Raw genomic sequence first — 22,212 nt, forward strand, 5'->3', positions numbered from 1 at the left:
GGACCTCTGGAGGTCATCTAGTCCAACCCCCTGCTCAAAGTAGGATCAGCCCCAACTAGGTTATCCCAGCCAAAGCTTTGTCTAGCCAGGTCTTGAAAACCTCCAAGGATGGAGATTCCACCACCTCTCTGGGTAACTTGTTCCAGTGTTTTACTACCCTCTTAGTGGAAAAGTTCTTCATAATATCTAACCTAAACTTTCCTTGATGCAACTTGAGACCGTTGCTCCTTGTTCTATCATCTACCACCACTGAGAATAGTCCAGTTCCATCCTCTTTCAAATGCCCTTTCAGATAGTTTAAAGGCTGCTATTAAATCCCCTCTCAGTCTTCTTTTCTCCAAATTAAACAAGCCCAGTTCCCTCAGCCTCTCCTCATAAGTCATGTCCCTCAGCCGCCTCACCATTTTTCTTGCCTTCTGCTGGACTCTCTCCTATTTGTCCACATCCTTTCTGCAGTGGGGGGCCCAAAACTGAACACAGTACTCCAGATGTGGCCTCACCAGTGCAGAAAAGAGGGGAAGAATCACATTCCTCGATCAGATGACAACACTTCTACTAATGCAGCCCAGTGTGCCATTAGCCTTCTTTGCAACAAGGGCACACTTCTGGCTCATATTCAGCTCGTAACCCCCAGGTCTTTTTCTGCAGAACTGCTGCCCAGCCAGTCATCCCCCAGCCTGTACTGGAGCATGGGATTGTCCTATCCGAAGTGCAGGACTTTGCACTTGTCCTTGTTGAACTTCATGAGATTTCTTTTGATCCAATCCTCCAATTTGTCTAGGTCACTCTGAATCCTAGCCCTACCCTCCAGCATATCTACTACTCCGCCCAGCTTGGTGTCATCTGCAGACTTGCTGAGGGTGCACTCTATGCCAGGGGTTCTCAATCCCTGGGCCACAGCCTGGTGCTGGACCATGGCGGGTCAACTGCTGGTCCACAGCAGAGTTGGCTGCTGGACCGGAAGTGGCCATGGACTGGTAAACCGTGGCCCCCCAGAGCTGGGCGGAGAGGCCGCGGCTCTTTTTGCAGGGTCCGCAGCAGCACAAGGTTTGGCCCACCCCCTCTGCCCGGGGGGTGGGGGTATCCTTACCTGTCTTCTGGCCGGAAATTCCGGCTGTGGTCAGGCATGACTGCTGGGCCATGACCACTGCCGGGCCATGGTTTGCTGGGCCGCGGCATAAAAACTTTGGGAACCCCTTCTCCTTGCAGTCTTCATAGTTGTTGATGAAGGCATTGAACAAAACTGGCCCCAGGACTTGGGGCATTCTCCTTGATACCAGCTGCCAACTAGACATTAAGCCATTGATTACTACCTTCTGAGCCTGTTGCGTCCACCAGGATCCTGCACCATTTCCCACAGCACAAAAGTATGGCATAGATATCTACTGATTCAGTCTCCTACAGACCATGACTGAACAATGCTGTTAGGTCTTGGCAATACTTATGTCATTGTGACACCAAACCTTCAACTCCATGATTATCCTTATCTGCATGGTTAGTCTGTTGCATGAGATGGTTTTCCAGAGCCGTGCCAGACAGACTATGGTGACCCGAGTCTCTGAGAAGGCAAACGCTGGCACTGTTTGGCCTGTTCATGGCACGTGACTGATATATGAGTATGGTATGCTTTCGGAACCCCTCCAGGCTTTCTACCACAGCTTCTGGGCAGAGTCATTGAATATGGACTAGTGGGAGAGGGTGGTGCAATATAGGTGAGATCAACAGTATTGTGAGGCCTTTACAATGAACAATCTCCAGTTTTCTGGAGATATCCAGTGTGAAGCTTTCTTCTGAATCGTGGAGGCAGACCAGCAATCTGCATGTGCCTTTGACTATGAAAAAGTGGATGGTGATATCCATCTTGGAGACTGGCAAACCCCAGGTATCAGTAGCCTGTGGCTGCTCAGCTTGGCTTGGGCAAATTCACTGGCCATCAAGAAGGTGTTTGCCCAGTGTTTCTTCAGGCTTTTCAGTCCTCAGGAGGTCATCTGTGGATTTGTCCATATAGGACTCCCCAAGAGTCCTATGTGGCACAAATAGCAGGATCTGTCAATGGCATGAATATTGATATGTAACAGGGGACTTAGAGAGGGCACTCCTGTCACTTAGAGAGGGGAGCATTATGTAGCTGCAGAAAGTTGCAAGCAGCTGACTTAGAGCCAGATGTGAGCTGTAGGCAGCTGAGTTAAGAGCAGGAGCTACAAAGCTACAGTGGGCTACAGCAGTGCCTTGGGGCTGCTAGTGATACTAATGGAAAGCCCCGGTGCTCTATTGTGTGTGTAGCTGGAAGTGGGTGGAGCACAGGGATAAGCTTACATAAGCCTAGCTCCTAGGTTGGAGACTTAGTCTTCCCTGGAACACAGAGGGGAGAGGAGCTGTCCCCAGGAAGGTTATCGGCTGACTGGACTACAGACAGTAAGATTACTCCATGGAGCTGGCAGGAAATAGACACCCAGAAGTGGAGCATTTTTTTCCCTGTGGTACAGAGATCCTGAGTTAACTTTTTGTGATACTTCATGGATTTATTTGCTATTTTGCTGTGAGGCATGGGGTGGCCTATAGTGTTTAGAGAGGACCCTATGGCGACCTAGCCACAGGGCACTAGGGTTGGTACAGCCACTAAGAGTGCCTAGTGGAGGGGTGCCAGGTTGTTACAACCACTGGGGGTGCTTAGATAGGACATGTGGGTGTGTCCCGACAGATGTACACATGCAGTTTGTGGTGCCTCAAGCCCATTTCAGGTGCAGCAAACCACACATAGCACACTTGCACCTGTTTGCTGTGCTGCTAATTTGCAGCACAGTGTGTTTTTTAACACTGGGAGATCCTGGTGTAAAAAAAACTGCCTCTAGAAAAAGCAGCATGGTGCACATGGCAGCAGTGTGCACCACCAGAAACTGGAGTCTGGCTGGCCAGAGCCACATTGACTGCTGGCTAGATTCCAGGTAGCCGGAATACTGCCGCTGCTGCCTTGGGAGGCCCCCAGGACCCAGGTAAGGCTGCTGGGGCCAGCACAGGTGGTGGCCCCAGCCCCCTCTATGGCCCCCGGACAACATGCCCTGCACCAACCCCATGTACAGGGGTGTGCACAGCAGCAAAAAGCAATGGCACAAATTTGTGCTGCTATTTTTACCATGGCAACCACACACTCCTGCATGTGGGGATGTGCCTTGTGTGTGCATTGTCTGGGGCAGAGCAGATGTGGGGGCAATTATGCCCCAGAAGGAGCTAGAACTGTTACATATAAAGGGCACTTCGTGAATGCTGGGCTAGCTAGAAGTGCTATATATAGAGGGCACTCCATGAGTGCTGGCCAGCAGTGTGAGAATACACATTCAGTATGTAGAGCAGGGTGTAGGCTAGCATGGCCAGGGAGGAGGCCAAGACTGAATCAAACATACTCTGGAGAGGGCTGAGTCTAAGCCAAGCACACTATAGATGGAGCTTCTATGAGAAGCAGTTGAAGGCTTAGGGTGGAAACTGCCCAGGGTGAGTGGATCATGGATGATAAAGCTCAGGTAGCCAATTGCAGGCACTTGAGCCAAGGGGCTCCATTAAGGGTAGAAGCCCAGAGAGCTGAAGACAGGCAATCAAGCCCTGAAAGACTCTTTCAATATAGGAAGGACTTGATTAGGGGTAGTGATCCTGGGAAGACAGACTGAGGGTGAGAAGCCCCAACACTGGGACTGATAATTTGGGCTTGTCAAGACCTCAGCGTTAAGGGGCAGGCTCAGCAGCACCTAGGACTGAGTTATAGGCTGAGAGGGCCAGAGTTTGCTTGGGCCTAAAAATAGTTCTCAGAACAGTGGAGCAAACATGGGGAGCCTGCAGGCAGCTGCTGACAGGGTTTGCTAGGCCAAGTGCTGATTGGGACAGACAAGGTGGAGCAGGGTGGAGGAAAGGAGCTAAGCTGCCACTCCAGCGATTGAGGGCTGCCTCCCAAACTAGTACCTAACACCAAAAGATGTGGCAGGTAGGATAAAAATTGGGAGGTAGCTAAGGTTGGAGGGCATAGCAGGTAGGACTGATCACCAAGGGGTGTCAGAATTGGTGTCATAGTGCCAAACCTGCTTACATGGGATACTTTGTGGCTCTGAATACATAAATGACTTTTTTCCATTGTGTTGCATAGCATGGTGTTTTGCTATGGAGGTTCATTTGCATTGTTGATGGATAGTACATAGAAATGAATGATCCTTCACAGTTGCAGCCTTGTCTCTCTTATGATATGAGGAATGTTTGCTCAGGGTTCATCTGCCATCAAAATAAATGAAGTTAGCTTTCTGATTCTGGAGACTACCTGCCTGTTACATACGACTGATGAAGTCTTACACAGGACCACTGGACCCTGGAAACAAAATTTACAATTACCACCTTAGCGGCTGCTACTGAGAACCACAAACAGCAGGATAACTTTCTGAGGAAGACCTTGTCCAACTGCTTTGATCATGGGTAAGGTGTGGAAAGTGAATGAAGAGAGATAAATAAGAGCTAGCAAGGGTTTTTGAACTTAAATGTTTTTTTTTTAATCAAACAACCAACCAAACAAATTAACTGTGCAAAATTAAGGCAATAAATTGCCTTTAAGAAATGATCCAGGATTGGTGGGTACAGCTGGGAAGTGGGGAGAGGAGGAGGGGGGCAAGTGAACTGTGACTTCTCTTAGTTGCCTCATTACCCCTTGGTCCATCTTACCAGTATATTGGCAGCCCTCCTGACCTGAGTGGCATCCTGCTGTGGTCAGTACTATGGTCCTGGAAGCCCTCCATCTTTGTCTGCTATTACCACCTCTTCTGGTCCTGCACTATGAGGTTGCAAGCAACTCATCCTGCCTCTTCTTCTTTGTCATCCTCCTCCTCTGCTGTGCTCAGCTCTGATAGCATCTTTGCCTGAGCTGCTGTCTAGACATCAGCAAAGGATGGTGGGAAATGTAACAAGCAGTCATTGTTTATCCTCAAACTTGAAGGTAAGTTTCGATATTTCAAATAATTTCTGGGATGCCATCTCTAGGACTTCTCCCTAGTCTGGGAAGACTCTTGGAGGTGGTGACATTTCTGGTGGCTCCTGCAGCCTTGCTCTTTGGGTGTCTTGATCCCATTTTGGGGGGGGAGAAGTGGTTGTCACAGCGGGTCAACCTGCATTATGCTATTCAGGATGTTTGTGGCTCCAGTACAATGGCATGCTCACAGTGATGCAGGAGAACTGCGGGGGTTGTGCTGCAGCAGGCGTCCAGTGCAGCTAAACTCTCATCTCCATTCCTCAGGCTGTGTAGGTGCTGGGGGACATGATAGTGGTCCATGTGATGGAAGGGCAGTGGAAGTACTGGTTTGCTAAAGCCAAGAGAAGCCTGGCAAAGTGTGCTATGCTGCTGTTCACCAATAGATCCCATCACACCTTTATCTGCATGTATAGAGGGGGCCCCAAACACATGCCTTAGTTAGTAGGGTAGGCAAGTAGGGTTGACTGGCATCAAACTAGTGCATTTTATACAGATATTCTTTTATTCCCCATTCATTCTGGGGTAATTCTGTAACAATTTAGAGGTGTACATTGTCCTTCTACAAATGTTTTACACTGATTTAATTCCAGTTACATTAATGGAAGTATTTCATATGTCCACGTTCTTGTTGAGTAAGCTGGGTAAACTCAGAGTAGGGCCACTAAAGTCACCAGTCCAGGGTTTCCTTACAGCTACAGTTTTGTCTGTTGGCAAATTCTTGGCAGCTGTTACTTGCTGCAGTCTCTGATATAGGTTGGGACTGGAAATTATAGCACAAATAATATTTTTCCTCTAAGCTAAATAACTTTGAGTGTTTATTGTAGAACAGTGATCAAATATATTGATTTAAACCAGGGGTGCTCAACCTTCTGGCCCAACAGGCCCTCTGAGTGGCACAGGGTATGTCTGCAAGTCAGAACCTATGGGTGGTGTTAGTCCGTGGGCTCAATCCAGTGTGAGGTGGTCCACAGGTTCAGTCCAGCGCTGTGTACCACATGAAATTGATGCTGCCATGATTTCCCTGTTTCCAAATTTCTGTGTCCATGGGGAGCCCTGCAGTTTGGATGTAGCTCATAGACTGGAGGTTGAGCACCACTGGTATAAGCAATATTAGGATGAATTTATAAAGCAAAAGTGCCTTGATGTGCTATGCAGCATAATGCATATTTCAGATTACAAGGGTCAGTTGAACACAGCAAGAATTTTTTTTAACTTAGTTCTATATTCTGACATCAAAAGAAGTTTTTAATCCATCAAATAATTTTTTATGTTTCTCATTAAAAATGGGAAAAAAGCCTTATGATATGATCATATGGAAAAATAAATAGGCTGTCCATGAGCAGCATCCTCTTCCTATTATTAACCTTGTTCCCACAAAGCTTTTCAGTGTGCTGGGTTATCAGTCTAATACAAGCTGAAAGCACCTTCAGGCAGGGAGCTTGTCTTTGTATTTGCATGTGAAATGCTTTATACACCTACAGTTATGAATAGTTGAAAATTTGTAACAGATAAAAGATGGAGAATATCTCAGCCATTCTTTCTTTGAATCGTTTTGTGTGGATGTACACAAGGGTTTATACATGCATTTCTGTTCTGTTGATACTGCAGGATGGGGTTAATCAGTAGATGTGACAGGCAAACCAGGATTATAAAGAGTTTGGCCACTTACCAGTAGTTTTGTTTTTTATGCTGTTTGCAGTGATATTCATAGATTCATAGATGTTAGGGTCGGAAGGGACCTCAATAGATCATCAAGTCCGACCCCCTGCATAAGCAGGAAAGAGTGCTGGGTCTAGATGACCCCAGCTAGATACTCATCTGACCTCCTCTTGAAGACCCCCAGGGTAGGGGAGAGCACCACCTCCCTTGGGAGCCCATTCCAGACCTTGGCCACTCGAACTGTGAAGAAGTTCTTCCTAATGTCCAATCTGAATCTGCTCTCTGCTAGCTTGTGGCCATTGTTTCTTGTAACCCCCGGGGGCGCCTTGGTGAATAAATCCTCACCAATTCCCTTCTGTGCCCCCGTGATGAACTTAAAGGCAGCCACAAGGTCGCCTCTCAACCTTCTCTTGCGGAGGCTGAAAAGGTCCAGTTTCTCTAGTCTCTCCTCGTAGGGCTTGGTCTGCAGGCCCTTGACCATACGAGTTGCCCTTCTCTGTACCCTCTCCAGGTTATCCGCATCCTTCTTGAAGTGTGGCGCCCAGAATTGCACGCAGTACTCCAACTGCGGTCTGACCAACGCCCTATAGAGGGGAAGTATCACCTCCCTGGACCTATTCGTCATGCATCTGCTGATGCAGGATAAAGTGCCATTGGCTTTTCTGATGGCTTCGTCCTACTACCAGGCAGGGTGGATTTGGTTTAAATCACTGGTCAGGAAGCCTTGGTTTAATCATTGTTTTCTACAAAAAGTGCATTCTTGTTGTTTGATACAACCTTAATACATACATTCATAACTCAGAGATAGATGTAGGTTTTATTTTTAGAAGGTACACACTACATTTTAAAGCAGTGATTAATTTTGATATTTTTTCAGATTAATTTTGCAGCTACATCAGAAAACTGAGTTATGATTTGGTTTAGAGGTGCACTGAGATACGAGTGCCATATCAGATTGGCATCAAAAAAAGAAAAATTAACATTATCGGCTATCGGCTTTTTTTTGGCCAGTGTACCCAATAATGTCACCAATAAATATACTATGGCTCCTGGCTGGGGCTCCTGGACGTGGCCAGGAATGCAGCCGGGCAGTGTGGAGTGCAGTCTGTGGAGGGGAAGCGGTATGGGGAAGGGGCATGGCAGTGGAAGGCAGATTGAGGCCCCCACGGTGAGGGAGAGAGTGGAGCTTGGGGCACTGCCCAGCCAGGGTGGTGAATGGGACTCAGGGCTGGGGCGGGGAGCAGGATAGAGCTCATCCAGTGGGCACAGGAAGGGAGGCGGGGCAGCTCCCTGCCACTGCATGCATCCCCTGGGGAGGCATGGGGGAGTATGTGCCCCCCACTCCCCTGGTTTGTGCATGAGGCAGATGTGGGCTGTTGGGGCACTCTGTTCTACTGCCTTTGCCCCAGGGGTCTCATGCCGGTGGTGCACTCCCTGCCCTCCCTGCAGCAGTGGGGGCATCAAGTTGTGCTTTCCACTGCCAGATAGGCAGGGGGCGCATAGCCAATAAGGAGCCCCTGGGGCAAAGGCAGCAGAGCAGGGTGCCCCAAGCCCACAGTGGCCAGCCTGCATCTACCCTTGTCCTGCTTGGCTCCGCCCTGGTTAGAAGCATCCCCATGCTTAAAAATGGTGATGGCAGTGCTTAAACTAAAGCTCATTTGACAAGCTTTAGTTCAAGCGCTCCTGCTGCCATTTTTAACCACTGGGGGGCTGATCCCCTGGACGAGCCACCCGCGGCTCCATCCTCCCCCTGCCCCACTTCATCCTTCACTGTGGGGACCTTGATCTGCTCCCCCCACATCTCTTCCCTTTCCCACACCCCTTTCCATCCGCAGACTTATTTGCAGGGTGCTGCTATCTACGCTGCCCAGCTGCATCCCTGTAAATCAGTTATTGGATCGGTATCGGCCAATATGGCTGGTTAATAATCGGCTATTGGTATAGGCCAAGAAAAACTTTATTGGTGCACCCCTAATTTGGTTATTTTAATTACCAAAGCTAATTGAAGCAGATACTTGTGAAGGTATTGTGAGATGAACTATTTCCAATTCACTAGGTTAATCGTGGCTATCTGGGGGATATTTTTGCCATGCTGTATTATGAGGACAACGACTGTCACCAAAAACAACAGGCATTTAAATAGTTTTATTTAACTAAAACAACAAGCTTATATATTTTGGATAGTTTTCTTCAGCAACAAACATAATTATTTTAACAAAACAAGCATATATATTTTTGAATTTTTAACTGTTTTAGTTGTAAATGTGAAATGTGTTTTTTAATAAGCACTCGCTCCTACCTTGCGTAAATTCAAAAAGAAGTCGGATGAACACCTGTCTGGGGTCGTGTGATCCCAGCATGTGCACCTGCCCGGGGGGGGCGGGGTCAGACTAGATGATCTGTTCAGGTCCCTTCCCACCCCAAACTACTATGAAACTATGAATAAAAAATAGATTATTTCACTCAGGTCAACGTGAGAAACTTAAAATACTGGGTTATGCAGCAAACTCAGTCTTCACCTTCCTCTTCCTGTTTATTCATAGACTGGAAAAGAGAGACAAGCTTTCCTGTTTTTTCAGTTCCCAAGCAATTTTTCAATTTAGAATAAATTGGTCAAAAGGAAGAAAATACTCTTTCTACACCTGCAGAAGAAGCTACTGCTGTTAAAAGATGGATTATCACTTCAGTAGTCTCTGATGGATCCAGGTGCTTAAGTGACTTTCACCAGTTAACTGGTGTGACTTTCTTTAAAAACTCATCAGCAAACATATTTCTTGAATGGTTCACCCTTAGCTGAAATTTATTATAGTTGGTATTATGGAGGGATGATTGCTGGAAGCCCATGTCATAGCCAACTTCTCTTCTTCAGCAATTAAGGATTGACCCTGGTACCAGTAGTGAGAATGCTGACAAGAAAATAAGCTGGAGATAATGCTTGATCCATTCGTTTTTTTTAATGCCTGTAATTTAATTCTGTCATTGTGTATTTCTCTTTTCAAGGTCTCAATCAGTTCCTGCCAAATTTCCACAGCATCAGGAATAAAACAGCAATTTCCTTGTACCTTGTTCAAGGCTACAGAAATAGGCTTCAGGGTAGTCAGCATCCGTTCTACATTTCTCTTTAGCCCAATATTGAGAACTTTGGCTGTGACAGTTCCATCTATTTTGTCACAGTTTTGTTCATGAATTGTTATCAGATTACGCCAATTTTCAGTATATTGCTCAAAACAGCCCACAATTGATTTCTATCACATGTCTTGTGGGAGAGTTAGTTTGGTTCCCCCTGCTTTCTTCAGAGCAGCTGCTGCAAAGTGGTTGTTACAGAAGTATTTTGCAACTTCAACAACATTAGCCCTTATTTCTGGAGCACAGAAGTCTTTGGGTAAGCAGTGCATCAAACGAGTGCTGCAGCCATATGTTGTTAGCTTGGGGCTTTCTTACCTTTTTTTTAGATTTCTTCTCATCTTTGGTACATTTGTGGCATTATCTGTGACAAAGCTGTGTACTAGACATTTGAATTTTTTCCCCACAGTTTATTATAGTTTTTACTGCTATTTCTTGTAAGTATTCTGCTGCGTGTGAATTTCCTGATGTATCAATCATTTTTGTAAGGTAGACAGTCCCTTCTTCTGCTGTCACACAAGCACATACTACTGGATCATTGTGGACATTGCTCCACCCATCAAAGGTCAGGTTAATAATTTTCCCCTCTAGATGTTTTGCATGCTGTTCAATTTCTTTCTCATATACTTTATCCAGTAGTTTGCCTGCTATATCTGCTCTGTTGGGTGGACTGTATCCTGGTCATAATGACTGAACCTTGTCAATGAAATGCGTGTTCTTCTTTTCCAAACGGAAAGGAGAGTTTGTTGCAGAAACAAATTGAGCAATTTTTTAATCACCCACCTCTTGCTGTAATCTGCTGGTTCTTATTAGGCAGGCAAGGATTTGTAGATGAGCCTACGAACTTCACTTCATAAATCTACTAGATATTCAGAATCATGGACTTAATATAGACATTGGATTTATGACACATTACAACCTTCCTGACATCTGACATACCAGGTAACTTGCCTTTAGCTGACCATCTGCATTCCTTCCCACTTTTTCCTTCCTTCCCCACCCTTCTCCTATCTCTACCCTTTTGTCTTTCAAACTTCCACTCATTTATATCTTCACAGGCTTCTTGTTTAATGTTGATTCTTTTCTACCTTGGAGAACTCATAACAGCAGCAGGGTCTTCCAATGCCTGAAGAAGGGTGTTTGTGCCTGAAAGCTTGCAAAGAACGTTTCCCCAACTATTTAGTTGGTCTAATAAAAGATATCACATCTACCCAAAGAACCTTACCTACCTGTGTCCTTACACCAACACACCTAAAACCAACAACCCTGGTTCTTATTACAAACTTACTTATGGTTGTTTCCGGATGATATTTTTTTTCTTTTTGCTACAAGTGATATACTGTGTGACAGGGGTTTGGGTTGTAGCCGTGTTGATCTAAGGACACAGGCAGACAAGGTTCCTTGGATGAATTTGATATCTTTTATTAGACCAACCCAGATGGTTGGAGAATAGTTATTAAGCAAGCTTTCGGGTTCAAAAACCCTTCGTCAGGCTAAGGAAGTTTCAGCAATTGGTGTGTGCTCTTCCTGGATGGAATGAAAAGTAAAGAAGCCAGAGACTGGGCTGGGCTGGGCTGGGCTGGGCTGGGGAGTCAGTTGCCAGGCAGATTATAATGTATCAAAAATCCAATGTCTGTGTTTAGTCCATGATCTCTAGTATCCAGCATGTTGATGAAATGGAGCTCATAGGCTTGTCTCTGGGAAGTGTTGTGTAAGTTTCCCTTGAGGATCAGGACTGAGAGATTGGAGAGAGAGTGGCCGTCCTGTGAGAAATGTGCCCCCACCGGTAATTGGGTGTTTCTGTCTTTGATGGATTTCCGGTGTGTGTTCATTCTGGTGCACAGTTGTTGTCTGGTCTCTCCTACATATTTTCCATCAGGGCATTTGGTGCACTGGATGAGGTATATTACATTTCTGGAGGTGCAGCTGTAAGATCCTGGGATGCTGATGGCTCTGTTGTGGGGTGTAGTAATAGTGGAGGTGGTGGAGATGTGTTGGCAGGTTTTGCATTTCTTGTCCTGGCACGGTCTGGATCCTTTTGGTGTGTTCTGGGCTTGAGGAAGTTTGCTTCTGGTGATGAGGTTGGCAAGGTTCGGTGCTTGTCTGAAGGCTAGGATGGGTGGCTCTGGGAAGATCTTTTTAAGAATAGGGTCTCTTTCTAATATGGGTTGCAATTTTTTGAGGATTTTCCGTACAGGTTCAAGGGATGGGTGATACGTCATAACCAGCGGTGTGCGATTTGTGGGTGTTTGACATGCATTTGACTGGAACACTGGTATCATCAGCAGATAATTCTGAAACTGTAGACAAGGATGATGATGCTGAAGATGGATAGTCAGAATCCTGTATGTTAAGGATGGATCCTCCTGAACAAAAGAAGTCAATGCAGTGACTACAATACTGCTCATTTAGTATACACTCATTGCACTTGGTACCACTTTAGAAGTGAAACTGTAAAAGGAAGAGCTGCCTATTTCAGCCATTATTTTGTATTACAACTGCATTAAAAATATGATAGTTCCATAAAGTCCTTAAGAAAGAAGTATGAAATAAAGTTTACTAACTTGGAGATCCTGAATGTTCAGACATGTTCTATTTATCATCTTCAAAGGAGCTTCCTTATGAGAAGGAGCACTTCTCACAGTGTTTCATTTGGGCAACCAGACCTTGTATTTTTGTTGCACTGTCTGCATTTTGCACGCGTGCCTGTCTTACCCACAGGTAGAGGAACTTCATTAAAATATTCCCAAACAGAGTCTTTTTTATGGCCTAGAAAGCCTGCTGCCATCATAGGTTTTCCCTACTACCGTACCATTCTCTCACTAGATCTAAAATCAGTGGAAAGGCTGCACTTAGAAACTTATCCCTCAAGACTTCTGAAATATTCTGCTCAAAATGTTTGTCTTTTGTTTCTACTGCTCCTTCCTCCTTGCCGAGATCTACTCCACCCTAACAATCCTCTATTAATTTAATTTCTTGAAACTTTGTACTTTTAGAGAGAGGTAAGGGCTTGACCTCTGTGTATACAAATTTACAGAGAGACAGAGCTGATGGGTAGATAATCAGGTCTGTTATCTCTGCTGTTAACAAGGATGTTATCTCTGGAGAGACAAATCCACAGTTTGAGAACTGAAACTAAGCATCGCAGAGATGTTTAAAGGGATCTTCTAAACTGAGCACCGAGTCCCATTGGGTAGAGTGGTACTAATCTATAGAGGAGCCTCTGGGAACCCCATAATGTTGGGCCCTCAATATAGTCCATGGCCTTTTGTGACCTATTTATAAATTTTTTCTAAAAAGTTTACATGTATATATTGCTTCAAATAGAGTATCACTAGAAGTTATAATCCTTATTCCATGATGATGTCTTTGAGCTTTAATGTATTTTAGATTACACCTATCTTTATATAGGTTTATTTTTTTAAGAGTATCTTACAAAAAAATCAAATAATACAATTAAATACAAAAATATGATTGAAGCAAAAAAATCTGATTTTTTTTTTAAATTTAAAAAAATCATAGATTTTTTTTTATCTACCCTGTTACTAGGCTAATCTTAATACTTTCATGGCATGAGTGACCATGTACTGCTTGTATCATTTTACAAGTTGCTTTGCAATTTCACCTGCAAGCCAAGCTCTTGGTTTCTAAAGAAATAAATTAGTATATCATAATGCAGTAGTGCTTGGAGATTAGCTGTGGCACTATTCTTGAGAAACTATTTTGCAGTATAGATCTTTCTATTAGGATTTTAAAAGGCAAAGATATGTAGCCCATAAAGTAAATTAATGGCTTCTAAAATTCAGTTTAAAAATGGAATTCTAGAATCATAGAGAAGAAATAGACAACTTCTGTTTTTGTACATTTGCCTTGTTTGCTTGCTTATTTGTTAAAAAAAAATGTAGGGAATCTGATATTCTGATTTTTTTTGTACTTCTTTATTTTATTAAATATCTTTATTTATGCTGATATGTGTTAACATGTCAGTAGAAATGTGAATGTTACATTTAAAGTCATCTTGGATTCAGATAAATATGGTAAGATGACCCCCTCACCCAATTTATAAAAACTTCTTATAATTTTCCATATGTAGAATCTGATTATTGGGGGTGATCTTAAATCTGTGGCAGGGAAAGCAGTGGTGAGGAAGCAAGGAGCCAGGTCCTCCTCCTTTGCCCCTCACCTGGCTCCCTACCTTACCCATTGCTCCCTGTGCCCATGTCTGCCCCCTGCTGCCTGTCCCTCCTGTCACTTGCCCCCTGCCTGCTGCCTGCCTCCTGTTCCCCCACCACTTTCCTTCCATGCCTATGCCTGCCTTCACTGAATTTTCCCAGTCCCTGCCCATCCATCCCTTGCCCCCCTTCCTGTGCCTGCCCTTCTTACCCTTTGCTCCCCCACCCTGTGCCTATGCCTGCTTCCCCTGCTGCCTGGTCCACCTGGCACTTACCTTCTGTTGTGGCTCAGTGGTGGTGTCCCTGGCCTAGCTTGGCCAGGCACAAGCAGAGATGACAGCTCCAGACATGGGGTCAGGCTGGGGCCAGAGCCAGAGCTGAAGGTAAGCAATGGTGGAGGCGTAAGGAGGGAGGTGTATGCAGAGGGGGGCCAGGCTGTGTGGGTCTCCCCTGTGCTCCCCACAAACCTTGTATTGTAGGTCCCCCTCATCTGCCCCACCCCAGCCATATGGCCCTTCACAGGCAGCCACTTAGCTCTGGATTCTGATGAATATATACATTAAAATTCATACTAACATTACTGCTGTAGATTGGGAAGCATATTTGTTTGGAAAGCTGTGCTATAGCTACAGAAGACAAGAAAATGACATTTGTCTTTGTTCCAAGTGATGTGTTTTTGGTTGCTTGCATATTCCTTAGATTTCTCTTTCTCTCTTGCTGTTCTGCTTTTTGTTCTCAGAGCTTCTTTGGCCCCTCACAAAGGAAGAAAGAGGCTCCCTATAGACCTAACAACTCCCCAGTTAGTCAGAGTCATTCTTCCAGACAACCTGTCATTGAACAAACCAGCCAGAATCAGATAACTAGAGAGGGGGGAAAAAAAAAATTTAGAGTAAAGGAACTTAACATTTTGTCCTAACTTCTAACCATTTTGGAGTGGATGTGAATATCTGTAGTGGACAACCAAGGAGTATCAGCTGAATTTCATAATCATCCTCTATTTGTACAATAGATATTTTTAAAGTATTTTTTTCATATATTCTAGGACCAGAAAGGACACCTTGTATAACACAGGCCATATTTCACCTAGTAACTCCCATATTGAACCCAATAACTTGTTTGACTGAAATGCACAGTCCAATGCAGTATCCAGTCTTGCCTTTGATTCTGAGATTTTTTTTCTCTTGTTTTGATTAGTTTGGCTCATCCTAACTATTAATCTTTTCTTATCTGTAGGAGTGGGAGTAAGGATTTCCTTCTAACCATTTTGCTCTGATGCTTAGTGTCAGGGGGGGAAAAATCACTTTACCTTTTCTTAGTTTCTCCTTCTGTGAAATGATGTGAGTTATCTTGCAAAGATGTAGTCATGAATTTTATAAAAAGATATTTGAATGCTAAAATGTGCACAGGTGAAGTATCAATCTTGGTTCATTGAGTGATGAAAATGTTTTAACCTTTATTGACTTACTAAATATAATTTGTTGTTTTTGCTTACTCTTGAAATGTAGGGATAGATGCGTACTTAATTGTTCGTCAACTTTGTTAGCTAGCTTTTATCATCCTTGTGATACCAACTATATCTATTTACTTACTTCTCTCTACATCACCTTAATAAATAAAACACATTTTGGAACTGTGTATAATTGTATGAACTGGGATCTGGCAAACATAGGTCATTTATAGATGTGCTACAGGAGGCATGGAGTGGCGAGGGGGGCACTTTAATTACCACAGTTTTGCATCACATGTATCAGCATCCTGATGGTGAAAAACGGCAGCAGGGTGCTTTGAAATAAAACTTGTCCAACGAGCTTTAGTTTGAAGTGCCCCACCTCCATTTTTCAGTGGGGGGGACGCTGATACACATGACACTGGAATCTGCTGAAGTGTGGTCACATGACTTGACTCGATTAATTACAGCATGTCAGAACAGCCTCCCTGCACACATATAGGAGCCCATAGATTTTAGTTTCTACCAGACAAGGTTCCTTGGGTGAATTTGATATCTTTTATTAGACCAACCCAAATGGTTGGAGAATAAATATTAAGCAAGCTTCCGGGTTCAAAAATCCTTTGTCAAGCTAAGGAAGTTTCAGCAGTTGCTGTGTGCTCTTCCTGAATGGAATGAAAAGTAAAGAAGCCAGGGGCTGGGCTGGGCTGGGCTGGGCTGGGGAGTCAGTAGCCAGGCAGATTATAATGTATCAAAAATCCAATGTCTATGTTTAGTCCATGATCTCTAGTATCCAGGAGGTTGATGAAATGGAGCTCATAGGCTCGTCTCTGGGAAGTGTTGTGTAAGTTTCCCTTGAGGATCAGGACTGAGAGACTGGAGAGAGAGTGGCCGTCCTGTGAGAAATGTACCCCCAGAGGTAATTGGGTGTTTCTGTCTTTGATGGATTTCCAGTGTGCATTCATTCTGGTGCACAGTTGTTGTTTGGTCTCTCCTACATATTTTCCATCAGGGCATTTGGTGCACTGGATGAGGTATATTACATTTCTGGAGGTGCAGCTGTAAGATCCTGGGATGCTGATGGCTCTGTTGTGGGGTGTAGTAATTGTGGGGGTGGTGGAGATGTGTTGGCAGGTTTTGCATTTCTTGTCATGGCATGGTCTGGATCCTTTTGGTGTGTTCTGGGCTTGAGGAAGTTTGCTTCTGGTGATGAGGTTGGCGAGGTTCGGTGCTTGTTTAAAGGCTAGGATGGGTGGCTCTGGGAAGATCTTTTTAAGAATAGGGTCTCTTTCTAGTATGGTTTGCAATTTTTTGAGGATTTTCCGTACAGGTTCAAGGGATGGGTGATACGTCATAACCAGCAGTGTGCGATTTGTGGGGGGTTTTCTTCTGTACTGCAGCAGTTCTTCACGTGGTATCCAGGTGGCTCTTTCAAACGTGCGATCTATCTCTCTGGACAAGTTTCCTTGCTGGGTGAAAGACTTTTTAAGATTGGTGAGGTGGCACTCCCAGGTGTTCTCAATGCAAATTCGGTGGTATCTGAGGGCTTGGCTGTATATCACAGCTTTTTTGGTGTGTTTAGGGTGATTGCTGGTTCTGTGCAGATATGTATGTTGGTCTGTGGGTTTCTTGTATACTGTGGTCTGTATTTTACCCTTCTGGATACTGATCATTGTGTCTAAAAAGGAGATGTTGGTGCTGGAGTATTCTAAAGAAAGTCGGATGGTGACTGTTGAATTTCTGATGGAACTCAATCAGAGATTGCAGGTTCTCAGTTCAAATGATGAAGTTGTCATCGATGTATCTTAAGTATAGCAAGGGTTTGATGGTGCAGTTCTTGAGGAAGTCTTCTTCCAGGTGGCTCATAAAAAGGTTGGCATCCTGTGGGGCCATTTTAGTGCCCATAGCTGTTCCCATCATCTGGAGGAAGTGTTGATTATTAAAACTGAAATTGTTGTGCGTGAGGATGAAGTGTATAAGGTCAGTAATATCTTTGGGTCTGTACTCTGAGTTGTAATCTTGTTCCTGTAGATATGTAAGGCAGGCTTGGATGCCATCCTGGTGTGGGATGTTGGTATATAGGCTGGTAATGTCCATGGTGGCTAGGAGTGTGTTGCTGGGAAGGTGGTCTATGTTTTTTAGTTTCTGTAGAAAGTCTGTAGTGTCTTGGACAAAACTTGCTCTGGTTGGATATGATAGGTCTGCCATGGTTCCCTTGTTTGTGGATTTTAGGGAGCATGTAAAAAGTCCCCGGGTTAGGTAGCGGGGGGATCAAGCTCTGTAGTTTTTCTTGTAGTCTTGATGGAAATGATTTGATGGTATTGTTGAGTTTTTTGGTGAAAAGGGGAGTAGGATCTTCTTGTACTTCTTTGTAGTAGGTGGTGTCAGAGAGCTGTCTGTTGACTTCCTTTATGTAATCCTCATGGTTTAGGATGACTATGGCTCCTCCTTTATCTGCTGGTTTTATTACTATTTGGTGGTTAGAGCTTAGAGATTCTACGGCCTTTTTCTCTGGTAGAGAGAGGTTGTTGTGGTGGCGTGTGTTGCTGATTATTTCATTGTTCATTCTTTCCCTGAAGCAGTCAATATAGCGGTCAAGGTTAGGGTTTCGTCCACTGCGAGGTGTCCAATCTGATGTTTTTTGGGCTTTTTGGCGTTGATCCTTTCCTGAATGTTGTCAGAGGATGAGTTGTTGTTGGGAGTGGGTTCAGTTTGGTCGTGGAAATATTCTTCGAGGTGCAGGCGTCGGAAGAATTCTTCTAGTTCTCCACATTGAAGTATTTTGTTAGGGTATTTTTCTGGACAGAAATTTAGGCCTTTAGAAAGGACAGATTTTTCAGTTTTGGTAAGCGTGTGTGTGGAGAGATTGATAATATTTGTGGGTTGGTACATTTTAGCTGTTTAGAATATGCAGCTATTACACAGTATTATTAAGAAAACAGAGCATCATAGTCTAAATAGTTTCACGAGCATATGGAAGCTTTTTACTTTCCTAATATCAAAGTGAGAGATTTAATCAGAACCTTGATGATAATACTAAAATCTGTATCATTCTCATCCATTATTAATGATGACCCTTTGTGAAAGCATGCAAAATACTTTTGTGGGAACAAAGAATATAAAAAGTCAAGCTAGTTTTACAGTGAGATCATGCACTTAAATGAAATCCTCTAATTGAAACACAATTTGCAGTTGCAGTACAGCATTGCATCTGTTAAGCAACAGAAAACATCAAATGGCACTGAAAGCCACTCTGAGTATATTTTCATTCTAGTTTGGTCCTTGTTGGAAAAACTTCAAAATAAGCTTTACAGATCTTAGTTGCGGTAGTACTATTATTATTGGTACTTTTATTACTAAACCAAAAAAAAAAAAGCAGGTCTGAACTAGGCAGTGGCTAGGCTGCTGCTGCCACCACTTCTCTCCTCTGTTTCTTCTGCCACCCAGCTGCAGCATAACATGGGTTGAACTCCTTGCCAGTAGGGATGTGCGAAGTGGGCCCTGTTCAATTCGGATTTGGATTCGGCCCAAATCGGGGGCAGTGATTCAATTCATCAGTTCGGATCACTGTCCCTGATTTGATTCGGCTGAATCTGAAGATTCGATTCTGATTCAGAGAATCAGTGATTTGGCCATAGACACAGCTTTAAATGTTTTTCTACATACCTTTAGGTACCAAGCGCAGCTTGTGAACGCTGTGATGCTGGGGCAGATGGAGCGTCCCACAGGAGCGCGGGGGGCCTGCATGCTCGGTGGTGATCCCAGAAGTGAACCGGAAGTACGATTGCCCTCAGGGGGACCCCAGGTGCCCCCTCAGGCCCAGGAGACACCAATTGCCAAGCCGAGGAGGCACGGGGGTGGGGCCCAGCGCACTGTCTGGCAGAACCGGAATTGGAACTTCTGGTTCACTTCTGGGTCTGCTGCCAAGTGTGCTGGGGAGCTCCCCACACTTCTGCGGGACACTCCATGTGCCACAGCATTGCAGCATTCACGAGCTGCCTGCTACCTAGAGGTATGTAGAAAAAACATTTAAAGCTGTGTCTATGTCCGAACTGTCGATTCTTTCTGAATCTCTCCAAATTGATTCGGAGGGTTCCAGTTAGATTCGGAGAGATTAAAGGGTCCTCTGATTCGATTTTGGACTTGGAGATTGACCCACTGAATCGGGGTGAATCTGCGTCGAATCGAATCGGCGACTGAAGCTTTGCACAGCCCTGCTGCCCAGCTGTCTGGCTGTGGGATAGTGCCACGCTATATGAATGAGCCCCTTGCTGCTGAATGCTCTGACTCCCCAGCTCCTTAGGCCATATCTGGCCTGGAGGCTGTAGATTGCTGATTTCTGCATTAAACTATCAGAGTTGCTTCTGCCTTGAAGCCACAGATCACCCAGTGTGTGTTTGTCATTTGTTCTTGACTTACATGAACATCAGTCCAGTGTAACATTTGCTTCTTACATAGAATTCTAAGTTGATCTTTTCCTATGCAACAACATCAATAAGTTAATATGCAGTTTTACATAGTGTATAGTTTTAAGTCCATTCTCTTAATCATTGCATCATTGTAGAAGTTGGCATCTTGTGGTCACAGTTATTTTCATAGATGAAAGCATAAAATATTTTATCATGAGTCACTGGCAGCAGTTAGTTCATGACTGCAGTAGCATTTAAGAAAAAAATAAAAATATTTTAACTCTTCTTCAGCTATCTACCATGCCTTTTGAAATGTTGTTTGTTAGATATACATGAGACTCATTTCTCTAAAAATCTACAAATTTTTAATGGATTCCTAGACTAACTTTTAATTGTTTACATACTTCAGTGTTTTGTTTTTAATGTTCTGTATCTTTATACTATTGTAATAATAAACTAATTAAATTTTACCTTTTTTTTTTTTTCTTTCTTTTAGCTCCAGTAATAAACCGATTCACCAGACGGGCCTCAGGTAGGTTTGATTAAAGTTGTATGTTTTATTGGTCTAACATTAAAATATAACGATGATTCTGACAAATGCTATAATAGGGGTGGCCAAATAATAATTTGTAATGAAATGGCTCTTCAGGAGCTGCATGTAAACTGTCTAAGGCAGCATTTAGCTTGTGAGTTGTGGTTTGGCAACCCCTGTACTGTAAGGTTAATTAGATATGTTCAAAGAAAGCTAACATGAGTTTACTTCATGTTAATTATGTGGTGTGCTGAAATTTGTGTAGAATCCTCCCAGTGTTACAAAATTATTCAAAAATTGAAGCTTTTTAAAAAAAAGTATGTTTCTAGTCCTAATGGGTACTAAGAAGACATTGAAAATGTGAATGAAAACGATTGCAATGTTGTGTTGTTGAATTAGTAGGCAACCTGAAATAGAAGCTCTGAGATGCAGTACTGTTAACTCTCAGCATTCTAAAACAGTGAATCAACTCCAAAATAATTAGATGGAAAAAAACCCCAACTTCTAAGCTTTTTAAATTCATACTTTGGGATAACAGCCTTGGGGATTCATGTTACTAAGCTATTTTTGTAGCCCTGATGGCTAGAAACTTAGCTTTTATTTATTTAAATTATGTGAATCCAAAAGATGTGGCTTTAAAAAAATCACCAGATTTTGTGAGACTCATGGTAGAATTGTGAGAGTTGGCAGCAATGGGAATCTGAACCAATTCCATTTGTCTTATTATGTTAAATTTGAATCCCAAGGATAACAAAACTGATATTTTCAACTGTTAGATGTCTTACTTTTCAACTGTTAGGTCTCTTACTTACGTTAGCAAAAATAATCGGGTAAAGCGCTCATTTCAGAATTCCAAACTGACTGCCAAAATCTCTAGCTTATCTCCTGACAAGTTTTCTGTGATGTTTCTTATTTGTAATATAAAAATGTGTCATATCGAAACCAGGAATTGTGTAAAATAAATGTAATGTCACATAGCAGGAGAGTGCCTGTGGTAAGTGAAGACACACAATAAACAAGTATAATTCCTCTCAAAATACAGTATATTTTTCATGTATCTGCTAATAGATAGACTTTATAAGACACTAAATTGCTGGAGATTATGAAATATAATGATGGGTACTAAATATGAGAACTCAATAAAAGTGAAGATATTTATAGTGCTAATTGAAATATTTGATCGCTCACTTTCCATTAGAGGAAATTTTTAACAAAGGTAGGACAAATCTTTGTATTTTAATAGATGGAAACATATTAGATTCTATATTTGTAGGGAAATCACCACTTATTTTTAAGTGTTAAAACTGGCAAGAAAATAAGCATGCATCAGTAGTTTTGGACACTTTCTGCAAAAAACAATGTTTTTTATGTTTATGGACCATTAATGCATAGTATATTTTTTTCTCTTGTGGAAAGAGAACATTTTCTTCCTATAAATCTCACCGTTAATGCTATACTACGAATGTTTGTTTTCTTGGTAACCCATTGGACTACTCAACTAAAAGCTGCTCTGTGAACTCCTGACATGAGGAGGAAAAATCCAAATGATGTGAGGTTTTCAGCTGCTATATGTAATTGGCATTGTTTTTTATTTTATATATGCTTCAAACATGAACAGTTTTAACCACTAAACATAACAACTAATATATCCCAAAATATATAGGAAGGATATTTGAGTATCTTTCATTGGACTAATACAAGAACAAATGCTTAGCAGAAACTCAAGAGTAAAAGCTCTAAGTACCAGGTCATAGTTTAGTTATTAACCAGACTCTTCTCTTGAAGGTGACATACTTCACTTTGCATTTAATATTTACTGGATACAGAGTAGTGGGGAAGCTCCTCTTCCATTGGGAACAAGGCTCAAATCC

The 22,212-nt window shown here is 43.2% G+C and overlaps 1 protein-coding gene across 1 annotated transcript in view; it reads left to right on the forward strand.

Moving 5' to 3' along the window:
• PRKAR2B (protein kinase cAMP-dependent type II regulatory subunit beta) overlaps positions 1-22,212 on the forward strand; it is a 170,400-nt gene that overhangs the window by 57,608 nt on the left and 90,580 nt on the right. Inside the window, exon 2 of the mRNA XM_059725560.1 lies at positions 20,306-20,341. Coding sequence (XP_059581543.1) covers positions 20,306-20,341 — 36 coding nt within the window. The remainder of the gene's footprint in view (positions 1-20,305; positions 20,342-22,212) is intronic.

The sequence above is a fragment of the Alligator mississippiensis genome, chromosome 4 (assembly GCF_030867095.1).
Source record: "Alligator mississippiensis isolate rAllMis1 chromosome 4, rAllMis1, whole genome shotgun sequence".
Classification (NCBI taxonomy): Eukaryota; Metazoa; Chordata; order Crocodylia; family Alligatoridae; genus Alligator; species Alligator mississippiensis.